The sequence below is a fragment of the Chiloscyllium punctatum genome, chromosome 7 (assembly GCF_047496795.1).
Source record: "Chiloscyllium punctatum isolate Juve2018m chromosome 7, sChiPun1.3, whole genome shotgun sequence".
In the NCBI taxonomy this organism is placed as follows: Eukaryota; Metazoa; Chordata; class Chondrichthyes; order Orectolobiformes; family Hemiscylliidae; genus Chiloscyllium; species Chiloscyllium punctatum.
The window spans coordinates 77,980,422-77,996,391 of NC_092745.1; the positions used below are offsets into that span (position 1 = coordinate 77,980,422).

Consider the following 15,970-nt stretch of genomic DNA (forward strand, 5'->3'; position numbering starts at 1 on the left):
ATAGAAAAAGAAATATCCAGAAGATAGTACCCTCGGTATTTAGTTTTGATAGGACATGTTAAAGGATGTTATATTTCTGATTTTTTACAACTATTTATATTTGATATAATAATGTATTAGAGAGTTTTGAGAAGATTTGCAGCTCAGGTTGAGGTTTTGGATGTAGGTTTGCTCGCTGAGCTGACAGGTTCATTTTCAGATGTTTTGTTACCCTACTAGATAACATCTTCAGTGGTCTTCATGCAAAGCAATGCTGAAAATGCTTCTAGGCATTCCAACCGGAACTCTATCAACAAACACGTTGAATTAAATCCTATCTACCACCCCCTGAGAAAAGGAACAGGAAGTGACTTCACCACAGGAAATAACATCACCAACCCAAAGAAACCCAAACATATAAATAGAAAGCAGGAATTTTCAGTATTTTCTCCAATGCCTTATTGGACATTGTTCACTATATTCTTTTTAACAGACTAACGGTCCCTTGTTCAGTTCCTGGTCTAATATTTTCTAATCAACCTGTTTAGGGATGTTATTATACATCTCCTGGACCAGGTGGGACTTGAACCCAGATAACTTGGCTCAGAGGTAGGGACACAATTACTGTGCCACAAGAACCCTCAGTTCCTGGTCTGTGCTGAGTTACCTAATCTCAGATAGACAAGCAGGAGGCTGGGAAAACATAGCAAGCCAGGCAGGATCAGAAGGCGGTGAAGTCAACGTTTCGGGTATAACCCCTCTTCAGGACTGGGGCTGGGGATAAGGGGAGCTGCAGATATCGAAGGATGGAGGGGTGGCTGGGTGGGGAAAGTTGAAACCAAGTAAAGAAGTATGGTCTGGTTGGTAGCTGGAAGGAAGAGTCGGTCAGAGGAATGCAAGGGAGGGGGCGGGACTGGAAAGGGAGTTAAGGGATGGAAAAAAGGTTATTTCAAATTGGAGAACTCCATATTGAGTCCTCCGGGCTATAGGCTGCCCATGCAGAAGTTGAGATCTTGTTCTTCCAATTTGCGGTCTGATTCACTGTGGCAATGGAATGGGCTGAGGATGGTCGTGTTGGAGAGGGAATGGGAAAAAGAATTAAAATGGGCGGTGACTGGGAGTCAGATGGGCCCTTGCGGGCCCGGCTGAGCTGCTTGGCGAAACGTGCCCTTAGTTTACGTTTGGTCTACCTGACATAGAGAAGACCACATCTGGAGCACCGGATACTGTAAACTAGGTTGGAGGAGAGACGGTGATTCTCTGACTCACCTGGAAGGAAATTTTGGAGCCCTGGATGGAGGTGAGCGGGGTGGTGTGCCAGCAGGTTTTGCATCTTTTCCCATTGTAGAGGAGATACCCAGGGCTTTGGGCGTGTTGTTTGGAGAGAGTGGTGCAAACCAAGGATTGGCGAAGGGATCAATCCTTGCGAAAGGCAAAGAGGAGTTGGAGGGGAAGATGCTGGGTGATGGAGGGTGAGGACAAGGGGGATCCTGTCTTTATTGCGTTTGGGGGGTGGATTTAGAGCAGTGGAGCAGGGAGTGGAGGAGTTATGGTGGAGGGCTGTCTGGATGACAGAGGGGAAAAAAGCACTTTGTTCAAAATAGGTGGACATCTGGGATGCTTGGGAGTGAAATTTTTCCTCGTCTGAGTGGGTGCAATGGAGGTGGAGAATTTGGGAAAACAGGATGGAGTTCTTGCAAGATACTGGGTAGGAGGTTCAGTCTAGGTAATTATGGGAGTCTGTGGGTTTAAAAATGTCCATCTGTATACTGTTGTCAGAGTTGGAAACAAAGAGGTCAAGAAAGGTGAGGGAGGTGTCTGAGGTAGACCATGTGAATTTAAGGGCAGGGTGGAAGTTGTGGGTGAAGTTTATGAACTGCTCCAGTTTAGCCTGGGTGCAGGATGCAGCACTGATGCACTCATTGATGTACCGACGGAAGAGTTGGGACAGAGTGCCTGTGTAGGTACTGAATAGGGACTGTTCAACGTATTTGACAAACAGGCAGGCGTGGCTAGGGCTCGTTCCAAGTGTCCGTGGCCAACCCCTAGATTCAGAGGAAATGGGAAGAGTTGAAGGAAAAGTTATTGAGGGTGAGGACTAATGTGGCGAGGAGGTGGAGCGTATTGGTGGAGGGGGACTGGATGGATCTGTTGGAGAGGAAGAAGTTGAGGGCCTGGAGTCCATCCTTGTGGGGTATGGACATATGTAAGGCTGATGAAGGGCTTTTGCCCGACACGTCGATTTCGCTGCTTGTTGGATGCTGCCTGAACTGCTGTGCTCTTCCAGCACCACTAATCCAGTATTTGGTTTTCAGCATCTGCAGTCATTGTTTTTACCCATATGTAAGGACATGTCCATAGTGAAGATAAAGCACTGGTGGCAGGGAAACTGGAAGTTATTGAAGAACTGGAGGGTGTGGTTAGTGTCATGGATGTAGGTGGGAAGTGTCTGGACCAAGCTGGGTGAGGATAGGGTCAAGATAGGAAGAAATGAGTTCGGTGGGGCAGGAGCATGCAGCAACGATGGGTTGGCCAGGGTAGTTAACTAATCTCGGGCAGGTGGTGATCAAGATAAGAACATAAAATGTAGGAGCGGTCAGATGGTCCCTTGAGGCTGCTCTACCATTTACTAAGATCATGGCTGAAGTTCTTATATTAGCTATTCTTTTTGCTCAAAAATCTATCACTATTATAGTCGGCCTTGCACTTTCAGTGTAAAAAGGGGACAAATAATCAACCATCCTGCTTCCATTTACTATCCAATGATGCCTGTAGCAAATATTTATGTATGGACACAGGACTATAATATTTTCTAATAATTATGAAACTTCTTACTTAGATAGTAATTTCATAGATGATAGTGAGAATACTACTTATTTTACCATGCTAAAAATGAAATATTTTAAAGCTCTAAATGTCAAGATAAAATTCAAACCAGAACAATAAACAACTACACAAATTGACAATTTCTGATGTAGCCAAATGAACTACAAAACATCCAATACCTTGTATATGCTTTGACAAAGTGCCAGATATTTTAAAATGAGAAATAATCTAGATTATAAGCAATATTTTAAACTACTGCTCCAAAGCAAATGAAGAGAAGAAACGAGTAACCAAATATGCTGAACTGAACAATAAATCAGGCTGATCCTAAAATCAAAGTCTAACAATTTAAAGAGAACAAACTCCTTAGTGTCCTTGCTAAGTTATGAATAATCAATGTCTATCAGAGTTGCCAGGAGAGAAGCTATTGTACTCAGTGCGAAATGATAAGTAAGTCTATGTCTCTAAAATAAAACATTTCTGGCTATTTAGCTTGTGAATGTCAAACTAAAAGAGCTACCCTCTTACTAAAACATATGCTACACATGTAGACAATGCCAGTTGTAACAATGTGAATGTTTAATTGAACTTTCATAATTCTGACCCCTGCAGTAGTGAGGTCAAACTTCAACATAAAATGATGCAACTTGCTTTGTTTGCAATTTTCTGATCTGAAATAATTGATTCATATTAAGTGAAACTAGTAGTTCGTCTAAAGGACTATTTAACATCATGTGAACTGGGGTAATAGGCAGCAGCAGACGATTGGAGGAGAAACTATTATACAATTTTTATTCTTGTTCATGCCCTTGTCATTTGTATTTGCGTCACTGAATTGCAAACAGTACAGCAAGCTTGATTTATTTTATTTTCTCTTAGTTTAGCCCAGGATCTCAATAGTTTAAATTATCAACCACATTAATTCTAAAGTAAATTTGCAATTATGATTGTGATTGAATGTCATCTTCTAATTATTTGTTATCTTTACATCATCTGTTTAGGAGTAGGAAAAGTCAGGGACGTTTGGTGTGTATTCATTGCTAATGATGCAACAATCAAAGGAGGGACAGCCTACCCAATCACAGTGAAGAAGCAGCTGAGAGCCCAGGCCATTGCAATTCAAAATGGACTGCCTTGTATTTACTTGGTGGATAGTGGGGGAGCATTTTTACCACTTCAGGTAACAATAGAATGCTTCACAGATAGGAGCCTTTACAAACCAGTCCAAAGATTATGATGATACCTCATGAACTTTACTGAATTTGCTAAAGTCTTGTTACTTCTTTGTGATATACTCTCAAGAACTAACTTCTTTATCACTGGCCTTACTATTTTGCTTGAGGTCATTGCACTACAGAGTACCAGGATGAGACAGGTCCTGTGCTACTTTGAGCAATTGTCAGGTGAGCATTAATCAGTTCCCCACAGTTAAGGGAAATAGTGCTAATGTTAGCAAAACGATGAGTGCATTGTGCATTGGAAAGACATTCTTGTAGAACTGATTAAATCTGCAGAACATGAAGTATGAATAGAGTGGAAGTAGCTCAGTTCGTAGTTGTAATCCTATCTTTTCCTTGATGACAGCTTAAGAACACAGACCAATGCTGACTTCTCACAATTTTATTTGTTTATTGAGATGACTATGCTCAAAAGGTGACAATGCCCATCATCAAACATTTAGTAATACTTCAGTGGAAGCATGCTAAAGCCAAATTGTACCTTTAAGTCTACAAAAAGAGAGGATCATGCAGACAATTAAGATTTAGACAGCTGTTGGCTGAGGATTTCTTTTTCTTGCATTTTCTCTTTGCTTCTTATATGTGTTTGTTTTTGAAGCAGTCTACACCCTTTGTTATTTTATTACACCAAATGCTGTGATCCTGGGTGAGCTTCTCCTATAACTTGGGCTCAATAGCTAATCTCTTAAGTACAGCCGTCAGAATGGACTTATAGAGCTTTCTTTGACCATCATGAGAGTGCACCCTTGATTCAACCTCTTCTGTTTGCATGACCAGCCCAATTCAATTGTGACTGTCTCAATATGTTTTGATGCTTGGTATGCCAACTCAGGTGAACACCCCAGTGTCTGGTGTATTGTCCTGCCACCCAGTCTTCAGAATCTTCTGGAAGACAGTTGAAGTGAATGTCATTGAGCTTCTTGATTGCTTTATCATTGGTGAATCAAGGTCTGTTGAGGATGTGGTCAAAGTGTTTTGATAAACATCTTGACATTTAGACTTTTTATGTGAACACGGTTGGCTTGACAGTGTGAAAATTGGTGGTGAATTAGTAAACTGGAGCTCAGAGGTACACTTCAAAATATTATAGAGATTTGTTCTAGTGTTAGTGATTGGCATTTGGGTGAAATTCACCTGCTTTCTGATTCAGTCAAGTGTGTTGTGTCTCTCTGAGCATACATTGAGCAGTCCTGGAAATATTTCAGGAAGCATCATGCTTGGACAGTGGTAACTTGTCATTGAGCAAAACCCTAAAGCGATGAAGTTTCTCTAGCAGTAACTCCTGGATGATCTCATTTTAGTTGCAGTTCTTTTTACACGGAAGATGGTAGGTGTCTGAAATGCTCTGCCTGGGTTGATGGTAGAAGTTAATACGATAGCAACGTTTAAAAAGCATTTAGACAGATTGATGAACAGCCAGGGGATAGAGGAATATGGATCATGTGTAGGCAAATGGGATTAGCATCATCATTGGCACAGACATGGTGGGTCAAAAGGCCTGTTCCTGGGCTGTACTGTTCTATGTTTGATGCAAAGTAATGTTAATGTTTTATGAGAGGATTGGATAGTAGTAGAGTACACCATCTTCCTGAGATTGTCTAATCTTGGAGGAGCAAATTACTGCAGATGCTGGAACCTGTAATGAAAACAAAAAAAAAATCCATGAAGAGAGAGCAAGCTAATGTTTCAAGTCTAGATGACTTTTCATCAGAGCAGTCATGTAGTGAGTGTCCATTTCAGTGCACACGGATGACTCTCAAGTTTCTCAGAGAGATTCTTTCATGATCGCCTACTTGACCCTTGAGACACTGAGATGCTTTTGGACCTTAGATTTGAAATATCATTGTGATGGTTGGTCTGTACATGGGTTTCATTGCAGACACATTCTTTCTGACCTTGTGCCTGTTGATGTCATTGTCAATTGGATGTCAATGCATGCGTAGGGTTGGAGGTGTATCCAAGATACTTTGTTGCAATTAAGGAGATGGAAAATTGTGTTACTATGAAGAAGCCATACTTAGTGCACATCTTCAGCAAGAGAAGACCATTGCTTTTTTTTTCCCTCCTAAGGTATTTACTTTGGTGATCTAATCAATGTTGAAATCTACAAAATGCTAAACTTGTTTAATTTTGCTGTTGTAACAATCAAAGAGTGGAGGTCTTCCAATAAATTTATCCTTAACTTTAAAGAGGTTGGCCATCGTAGGGTGTACACATTGATGAGACTTACCTGTCAGTTACCATGCAGGGGTGTTTGATTACCAGCAGACCGTCAGTTCACTGATAAGAAATATCATGACAGCCTATGCCAGCTTTCCTTTTCACATTCTTGTTGCCATTCTCCTTTTCACAGTCCACCCAAAAGAATGTAGAACTTGCACAAATTTCCTTAAGCTGGCTGTCCTCAGATGAATCTTAGTGAGGGTAGCAATTAGAACATTGTGCCTGGTCAGCTTTCTATCAATGAACAGTTATTCTTTCAGATCTGTTGAGCTGCTTACGCTGATGGGGTCCCTACCAGTTGTGGCCTCTTGGCTAGTGCAGGTAAAGTCTGGAATGTCTTTGTAATCCATTGTGAGTTTGATAATAAGATCACAACTGTGCATTGGAGTGCAGAGACTCAAATTGTACCTGTGCCTCTTTCAGGCAGACATATTTCCTGATAAGAACCATGGAGGTCGAATGTTCTACAATGAAGCAGTAATGTCGGCACTGGGCATTCCTCAGGTAACAGAAAATTCTTCTTGTTGTCCTTCTATTATGAACGTTAATGATCTGTGAATCTCAAATGCATTAGTGGGATAATGCACAGTAGTGATTCTTTTAACATCAGGTATTTACTCCAAAATAGGGGCCTGGAGATCCCTTGAAATTAGGCGTATGATAGAGCCAGAGAAATCTAAGCAGCCATTCAGGGACCTGGAGGCAGGGATTACTTTGTATCTTCATTACCCAAAAACGCAATTCCATACACTTACCTCTGCTGGGCAGTTGGCCTTTTCCATTGTGGATCTGTTGCCGAGCAGTAAACACCACATCTTCCTCTTAGCTCAATGTCACTATTACATTATGGCACCAATGACATGGTTAGACTATTATTTTTGTCTATTGAATAAGTTCTCCCATCTGTCTTTACAGGAACTTCGGACTAAATTTCTGCTATTAATGTTAGTGATGGGGAACAGACCAATAACCTAACTTTCAGGGTTGATCCTATTGTCTGATCTTTTCTAAGCATGGGTTGGGGCTAAAAGCTGAGGCTTTAAATTGGCATGAATTTGCTCCTTGGCAGGAGCACAAAGCAGATAATGACAAATTTCAGCCTACTTTACACCTGATTTTCTTTCCTGTAACTTTAATGGTAACTTTGTCAAATTGCTATTGGGATGTCACCTGTTTCTTCTGGAAATTGTGGAAGAAAGGATTCAGAAAAGCAGAAAATAATTGGGGATGAAATAAACCATTATTTTTGAAAAAATAAGAAGTCTTTATTTTCTGTATTAGCTAGTTCCTGAATGCACTGAACTCAGTGCTGAAATATCCACATTTCATTGTGTTTTAAAGGTAGCAGTTGTGTGTGGCTCATGCACTGCTGGTGGTGCATATATCCCAACAATGGCAGAAGAAACGGTGATGGTGGACAGGATTGGGACAATATTCCTTGCTGGACCCCCACTTGTTAAGGCAGCAACAGGGGAAGATGTTAGTCCTGAAGAACTGGGGGGTGCAAGTCTGCATGCAAAGTAAGTACTTGAAATGATCATAATTCGATGGGGATCATTATTCTCCGTGGCACAAAATTTATAAATATTTGTGTGTGCAGGCATTCTTGAAGAGTTTAGCTAATTGCTTTAATTGTTGAGTCAGGTATTCAGTATGCACTAGATTTTTATATTAGTCTATTGCCAAAATCATAAGATCAGGGGCAGGGATGGCCGAGAGGTGTTGTTACTGGGCCTTTAATCCAGAAACCCAGGTAATGATCTGGGTTTGAATCCTGCTACAACGGATGGTGGTATTTGGGTTCTGCAGCAAGAATTGAAGGATACAATTACAGGGACACAATAGCCTAGTGGTATTATCACTAGACTATTAATCCAGGGATCCAGGATTCAAATCCTGTCACAGCAGATAGTGAAATTTGAATTCAGTTTAAAAGTAAATCTGATGATAACCATGATTTAATTGTCGTGAAAAACCACCTGGTTCACTAATTCCTTTTAAAAGCAGTAGATTTAGCTCAGATGGTTAGACTGTGCTGTTACTAACACTAAGGTCATGGGTTCAGTTCCCACACTGACCAGGTGTGTTATTGGGGTTTGCAAGTTGTGGGTTCATACTTGCAGGTTGTGTGCTTTAGAACTGTGGATTCTGGGTAATCCAAGATGAAGAATGGGAAAAATTTCTGGCTGTAACAGCTGCTCCTTTTTTTTTGAGGTGCTGGACGTGATTTCCTCGAATTCCAGGAGCAGCAGTTACTGTTTTATATGCTGTTGCATTGTTTTGGAACTTTGGAAAAAGAAGTCAAAACAACATCCGTTTTAAAAGGGAGAAGAACAGACAAAGGAAGCGCATGGTGAGGTCATTGCAGGAGAGAGAGAGAGAAAAAAAACGAACCTGCACAGTTATGGGTATATGAATAGGAAGGGTTCAGAGGGATATGGGCCGGGTGCTGGCAGTTGGGACTATATTGGGTTGGGATATCTGGTCGGCATGGACAGGTTGGACCGAAGGGTCTGTTTCCATGCTGTACATCTCTATAACTCTGTGACTCTATAAGAAATGGAGCAGGAAGAGGCTCGATAAACCTGCTTCATTGATGATTGATCATGGACAGCTGTCTGTCCCCTATAACCTTTAGTTCTCTTGATGCGATGCCCACTACTCTCCAGGGAAGAGACAGCCAAAGACTGACACCCTCTGAGAGAAGAAATTGCCTTACCTCTGCAACTTAATTTCACAAATGGAGTATACTCCATCAGAAAATATGAGGTTGAACCCTTTGGCAGGAGGACTTTTATTTAAATGAAGAGAGAAACTGTGGAATACTGCAGTACAAAGGGATCTTGTCCTTGTACTTGAATGACAAAGTTTACTTGTAGGTATAACAAGTAATTAGGATTACAATTATAATGTTGGCCTTCATTGCAAGGGATATGAAATATGAAAGTAGAGAACACTTCTGTAGCTATAGAAGACCTTGCAAAGCCTCATGTTGGAGTCCCATGTACAGTTTTGGTCTCCTTACTTATGGAAGACATTCTTGCATTCGAAGCAGTTCAGAGCAGGTTCAGTCGACTAATTCCTATGATGAATTGCTTGTCTTATATGGAAAGATTGAGCAGGTTGGCTATTTCCTTTTTCGAGTTTAGTAGAATGAGAAGTGATCTTAACGTAAAAGATTCTGAGGGACCATATAACAAATTGACATGCAGACTCATAATTTCCAAAGAAATTAATAGGGTTATTTTGTGGGGACCTGCTGATTTCTCAGTTCAATCACCCTCACAAAATATTGTCTCAATTTTAATATGTGTTTGCAGCATCCTGAGGGCCAATGGTAATAAACCACATCCACCCAGCTTCAGTTCCTAGTCTGACACTCACTGTTAATGTTCACTCATGAAAAACAGCTGTGAATGAGGCTGAAGAAGGGAGGAGTTTGGAGTAAACAATAACGTATTTACCTGTACCTCCTTAAAAAAACAGATTGAAAATATTATTCAAATGACCAAATAATTGGGAGAAAGTATTATCCCCAGGTATTGGTTTTAATAATTAAATTAATTTTTAAAATCTTTTAGTCCTCTACTTTGAACACCATCTTCCATGCCACAGCAAACCCCCTTTGTGATTTGGTTAGGGCCTTTTTGATGCTATAGCAGAGTTAGAAATCTGATTGGAGAGGTTCAGACATGAAATTGCAGGAAAGAAAAAAGAAATAATACTCAGTATTTGAGATGATATTTTGTGAAGACAGATGTACCATTTGATGAATAGTTTGGTTAGGACAGTGATTTTGGTAATTCAGAAAGGTGAGTTCTACCTGAGAAGAGGGAAGCTTCTGAAATTCTGGATAGAATAGGGCAGGCTGGGAAGTTGGATGATTGAGAGTTGAAGGTGAATATAATCAAAGGGATAGAGATGAGTGTTATTGCTAAGAGAAGAATAGACAAGGCATGGAAAATGAGGGATGGGGTAACTTATTGTGAAAGTTTAGTTTCAAGAGTGTGTCGCTGGAAAAGTGCAGCAGGTCAGGCAGCATGTGAGGACCAGGAAAATCGACCATTTCAGGCAAAAGCCCTTCATCAGGAATGGACAAGTACCAAGACAAAAAAAAAAGTTTGGTTTTAATTGTGTGATAAAGATGTCGGTGAGGTCTTGAACATGTCGACAGTGGAGGTGGAAAAGCAAGGAAGTGATGTGTAAATGGATGGCTGACAGTGGAGAAAAGAGAAAAAGCAATCTTACACTATTATCAAAGATGAATCTGCAGTTGGTGTTTTTTTTTAGTCTGAAGAAATTGAGACCCATCAATAGAGGCTCTTTTTGAACCCAATTCTGTTACCTGAAATCTGATTATAAGGAAGAAGAGAAGGAACTAGCTGATTTCTTTAGGAGATAACTGATAAATGATTCAAACTTAGAACAAATTCCCTGATGGAGATGGATTACAAGCATACTTTATAAAAAAAAAGTTAGGAAAGAAGTACTTGAGGCTGTATTACATATATAAAAGATTAATTGGAAAAGACAATAGTGCTTGAGTTATCAGTCAATGTTATTCCTCTATTAAAAAGAAAATAGAACAAATCTGGTGAGTTTGTTAATGTTTATTTTTGGAAAGATAATGGAATCCTTACTCAAAGATATAATAGAAATATAATAGATAAAAAGAATAGTTAATATAATTTAAAAGGAAGATCATGCTTAATTAACCTGATTGAATTCAAAGAAGTAGCACAAGGTGCAGGTAAGACTGCTATTAAAGATCTAATATATTTCTATTTCGAAAAGTCTTCAGTAAGGTACCACACAGTGCGTACTCATGACAATTAAGGTTAGTACATTTGAAGTCAGGGTAGAAGTGACTAACAAGCCAGCTACAAACCAGTTAGACTAAATGGTACATACAGTGAAAATGTTTTCACTTGTAGGGATATCAGAAAGAAGAGCCATGTATGTAAGATCGTCTTGCGACCAGGTAAGAACAAATCAGATAGCTTTCCTCCTTATTTTTCTTCCTTGTTTGATTATAATAGGTGTGTTTAAAATTTGAACCAATGGTCTTTACAATGAATGTAAATAGTTAGCTCATTATATGCTAATTGTAAAGATGAGTCAGGCAGGTTCTTTGAGTTTTTAACAAAGTATGAGTTCAAATTTATTTCTCTGAAATCAACCTGGATAAAAACATCAAAAGGTTAAGAAAGTCCAAAATTGCAACACATGCACTTGACATTCACTAACATAATTACAGATTAAATGTAAACGTAAGTAAATTTGGCCAAATTATGCCCTGAGAAATAAAATAATGCTGTACTGTTCAGGCTTTTAGTTCCTCACTGAAATGGTCTATCAAAATGTAACCAGACTGTCACCTTTCCTTCTGCAAATGTTGTTGTACAAACTTTTACTCATAATCTTTTCCAGAAGAATCTCTGCCTGTTTGTAGCGATGTAGACATCAGGAAAGACTCAATAAATAAAATACTTAGCTGTTAGTTTGGAGGGAGAGATAGCAGCTTTACCTCACTGCTGTTATATTCTCTCCCAGTCCAGACTTCCATACATAACTTCATTGGTCATGTGACTTCTCCCTAACAGAGCTACAAAACTTCATTGTACATTCCAAAAAGTAGTTTTTGATAGTTCATGTCTGTATGTCTTCTTAACTATGGTTTCATGGTCACAGTAAATTGTCCAGTTACGCACTGAATCTCCATTACTTTTGAGGCAAGAAGTTGTTATCAGCATCACTTCAAGGTCTGTTGTTTCTGGCGATCTTCCTATGCTCTGTGTCACCATTAACTAGAATGTAGCCCAGAGTGATGCGACTGGCAGCCATTTTAATGTGAATTGGTGTCTTTTGTGTCAGTAAAATGCCTTTGTTTTTCAAAAGTCAGTCCAAAAACTCTGAATCCAGCCATTAAAATCTCAAGTTACTATTTTATGCTATATTACTATTGTGACAATACTGTGGAATTAAGATGTGTATTTTGTCCTTTTTTATGAAACGAGGCTGAGACAGAAGTACCAAGCCAGTAAAGTAAACAGCTTCTGAGGCCTTGGGTTTTGTTTTAAAGTTGGAACAATAGAAGCAGCATGAATGGTTGGAGTCAGGCTCACATGGAACCAGGGTTTTAGTTTCGCTTTCAGTAGTTGTTTGGGTTTTGAAGCTGCCATATGTGTTTCCCTTCTACAACAAAGTGCTTGAATTCTCTCTCCCTGTTAGAATTTTCTGTTGATGTTCTTTCCTCCTGGGCTGGAGAAACATTGAATCTGAGACAATCTATTTTACTGAATGTGTCTTCGCCAACAGTGTCTTTATGGGATGTTACTATACCGCAACAGTTGCTGTTTAGTAGTTAACTAATCTATTGTTCTGTTAGGTTTTCCAGTAAAGGTAAAGTTATATCAATTCTTTCTTTTGTTTGTATTTTAACTGTAGAGTAAGAATTATGTGTGTTTTGCTTAAAGTTAGGTAGTGTCCAGCCGAATTACATCAAGAACACAGCATCTTAATTTGCCTTTGAATAAGAAAAAGATAACTTGATGTATTTGAAGGGGGTTTAGTCCAGTCCATAACACTGCACTATATTTATATTAATATATTTTATACTGTGCTGCGGTCATGAATAAATCCAATAGGGAATTGAAGTTTCTTCACCTAGAGAATGGTTAGTATGAACAACATGCGACTACATGAAGTATTTGAGGAAACCAGTGCAAAAACATTTAAGGGCAAGCATGGACCTGTTGGACCAAATGACCTTTTTTTACTGTTACTCATTCATGGGATGCCAGCATTTATTGCCCAAGCCTAATTTGCCACAGGCAGTTAAGAGTCAACCACATTACTCTGGGGTCAGGCTAGACCAGATGAGGATGGCAATTTCCTTCCCTAGTTAGTGAACCAAATGGATTTTTCCGACAATCAACAATGGCTTCATGGTCATCATTAGACACTTTAATTCCATATTTTTGTTGACTTCAAATTCCATCATCTGCAGTGGTGGAATTTGAACCCAGGTCTCCAGAACATTTCCTAGATCTCTGAATTAACAGTCCAGCAATAATACCACTAAGCCGTTGCCTTATTTCATTGCTAGATATATCATTACTGTAGTATACAATGTATACTTTGTACCTTCCTATTCTCTTCATTTATAGCCTGTCTAGACTGTAACCATACTTTCTGAGTTTTCTCAGTTATCTCTGCTTTTTTAAACCTTTGAAGGACCAAACATAGTGATGTTTTAAATAAGTGTACTCCAGAGAATACTTGGTGTGGTGATCAGTAACTGGCTTACCATTCCTTTCATAACTTTTCAGCTCACCACTGTAGAGGTTAGGGTGAAGCAGTGCTCTAACTTACAATGTACAGATTTCTGTGACATGGTAGAGAAATGTGTTTTACAATCTATTCCTGCCTTTCCTACCAACAACTGGAAACCTCAACACCATGCTTTTGATGCAGGTACTTTGGATGCAGGAATTCTCTCTCCTGTTGCTCAACAGCCTTAAACTTATCATTCCACCTAGACTATTGTAAAACTGGTGATGTTTCTGTTTTTCAGGATTAGCGGATGCATTGATCATTTTGCAGCTACAGAGGAAGAAGCATATGAATGTGTCAGAAATATTATCGCTACTTTAAATCTTGATATTCCATCAAACAAGATATCTGACTTTGAAGAGCCTCGTTTTGCAGCTGAAGAACTGAATGGTCTTGCTCCAAGGGATTATGCACATACATTAAATGTTAAACTGGTTAGTTTTGAAATACCTGCAATTACTTAGTCATGTAAGTCTCGAAGCATCAGTGCAGTGTCTTCCCTTGCTTTTGTAGCATGCATGATATCTACTGAGACAGAAGCACTTGAATCTAGATTAGAGTGGTGCTGGAAAAGCTCAGCAGGTCAGGTAGCATCCGAGGAGCAGGAAAATTGACGTTTTGGGCAAAAGCCCCTCATCAGGAATGAGGCTTGCTGTGCTTTTCCAGCTCCACTCTAATCTAGACTCTGATCTCTAGCATCTGCAGTCCTCACTTTCGCCATAAGCACTTGAATGCTAGATTCAATGTCTGGTATGTACTAAGATGGTTAGATCAGGAGTTGGATCATTTTAATTAGCTTTGTCTTGGAAATGGAAAAAAAAAAATCAGCTTGAGTTTTTGCTCCTGATTGTTAGTAATTAGTGACACATTGCTGAAAAGTGCATGTGTAGCTGGTTCATGGGAACAGAATTGGGCATATGAGCAATACTTTCTCTTGTGACAAACGTTGACATGATGGAGGATATCCATAGGAGTTGTCCACCTGTAATTTCAGGAAGAGAGCAATAGAAATCCCTGAAAAATGGAGGACCTGAGGGAGAATCCCATGGATCTTCATGCCTAGAATCATCAACTTTAGGAGGGAAGGAGATAATGGTCTTCTGCCGGCTTGATTCAAAACACACATTGAGATGAATGAATTAATTAGTTCTAGAAGTTCTTTTTTCAAAAAGTAGTATTTTCAATACAAATGGGTACTGCTGTGGTCATAGTTCTTGCATTTTGATTGCACAAGCAGAAAGCTGGAACATCTTAACCAGGTAATTATGACTCTAATTGTTGCATCTCAATCTCCGAAATAAATTTAACAATTGACATGGTTCTTTACAGATCATTAGGATCTACTTGCAATTTTTTCCAAGTATGATCCCTTCTGAAGTTGTGCAGCGTTAAACTAGACTTTTCATATTCGTTTACAAGGAATACATCATCTCTGTGATTTGAAGTTTCCTTGGATTTCCAAATGTTTCACCTTGCCTCTCCACCAACTCATTATAGCCTTCATCTCCCTTCTCACACATGTTGCAGCTTCTTTCTTCCCTGATGTACATTTTGCATCCTCCTCCTCATCCTTCAGATCTGTTGTACTCTCCTCCCGTCCTTCCCACTTTGCAACTTCCTTCCACACTCCCACACCTCTTGCAGGCTTCCTTTGCCTGCATACTGAGGAGCTTCATTAACTCTCCCCAAGCCCTCTAGTGACAGGTCCCCCTGCCGGTCTGCACTCATCCATTCTAACACTGATGCCCTCACTCTGGACCCAGAGGATGGACCAGTTGAATTCAACAAAACACTGACCCATTTAAAGGCCCTCGTCCTGGTCAGTGGCGGCTCCCAACATCCAGACCTCATCCACCCCATGGTCATCTCCTCATATCCCCAAAGTTCCCAACTCTGCCACCACTCCACCCCGTTGACTCTGCCCTGGTACTCCTGTTCCTAACTCTCGCCTTTTATGCCACCTCCAGCATTAGCTTTCATCCCCACAACCTTTTCTGACTACTTGTAACAAGAGACACTTCCTTCCCTTCACCATTGCCTGAAGGAGTCAAGGAAGCAGGATTTTATGTAGCAATTGTGAGTTTAAATCAATCAATCATTGAACTTGACCTCTGGCATTCAGATTTGCTGGGAAGAGGCAGGCTGCTTGATGCTATGGATTTAACCCATTTACTGTACAAGACTTGTGTTTTAGACTTTTTTTAATATTAAGCAAGTTAAGTGAAGATTCTTAACATACATTGTGGAAAGAAATTGCTTACTGTTTTACTTATTGACAAGTGTACTGATTTTCTTTCATCTAGATAGTTTAAATTTCTGATAGACGTATATATGAAATAATACAAAATGTTATACATTAAAGCAGTGAT

The 15,970-nt window shown here is 39.7% G+C and overlaps 1 protein-coding gene across 4 annotated transcripts in view; it reads left to right on the plus strand.

The window, feature by feature from the left end:
* The window catches only part of LOC140479840 (biotin-dependent 3-methylcrotonyl-coenzyme A carboxylase beta1 subunit), an 84,202-nt gene that overhangs the window by 25,061 nt on the left and 43,171 nt on the right, over positions 1-15,970 (plus strand). For all 4 annotated transcript variants that reach the window (XR_011961133.1, XR_011961134.1, XM_072574134.1 and 1 more), the window contains exons 4-7: positions 3,807-3,985; positions 6,690-6,770; positions 7,608-7,786; positions 13,843-14,035. Coding sequence is in view for 2 of the 4 variants with exons in the window: in XM_072574134.1 (XP_072430235.1) it covers positions 3,807-3,985; positions 6,690-6,770; positions 7,608-7,786; positions 13,843-14,035 (632 nt within the window). In the remaining 2 variants the exon portion in view is untranslated. The remainder of the gene's footprint in view (positions 1-3,806; positions 3,986-6,689; positions 6,771-7,607; positions 7,787-13,842; positions 14,036-15,970) is intronic.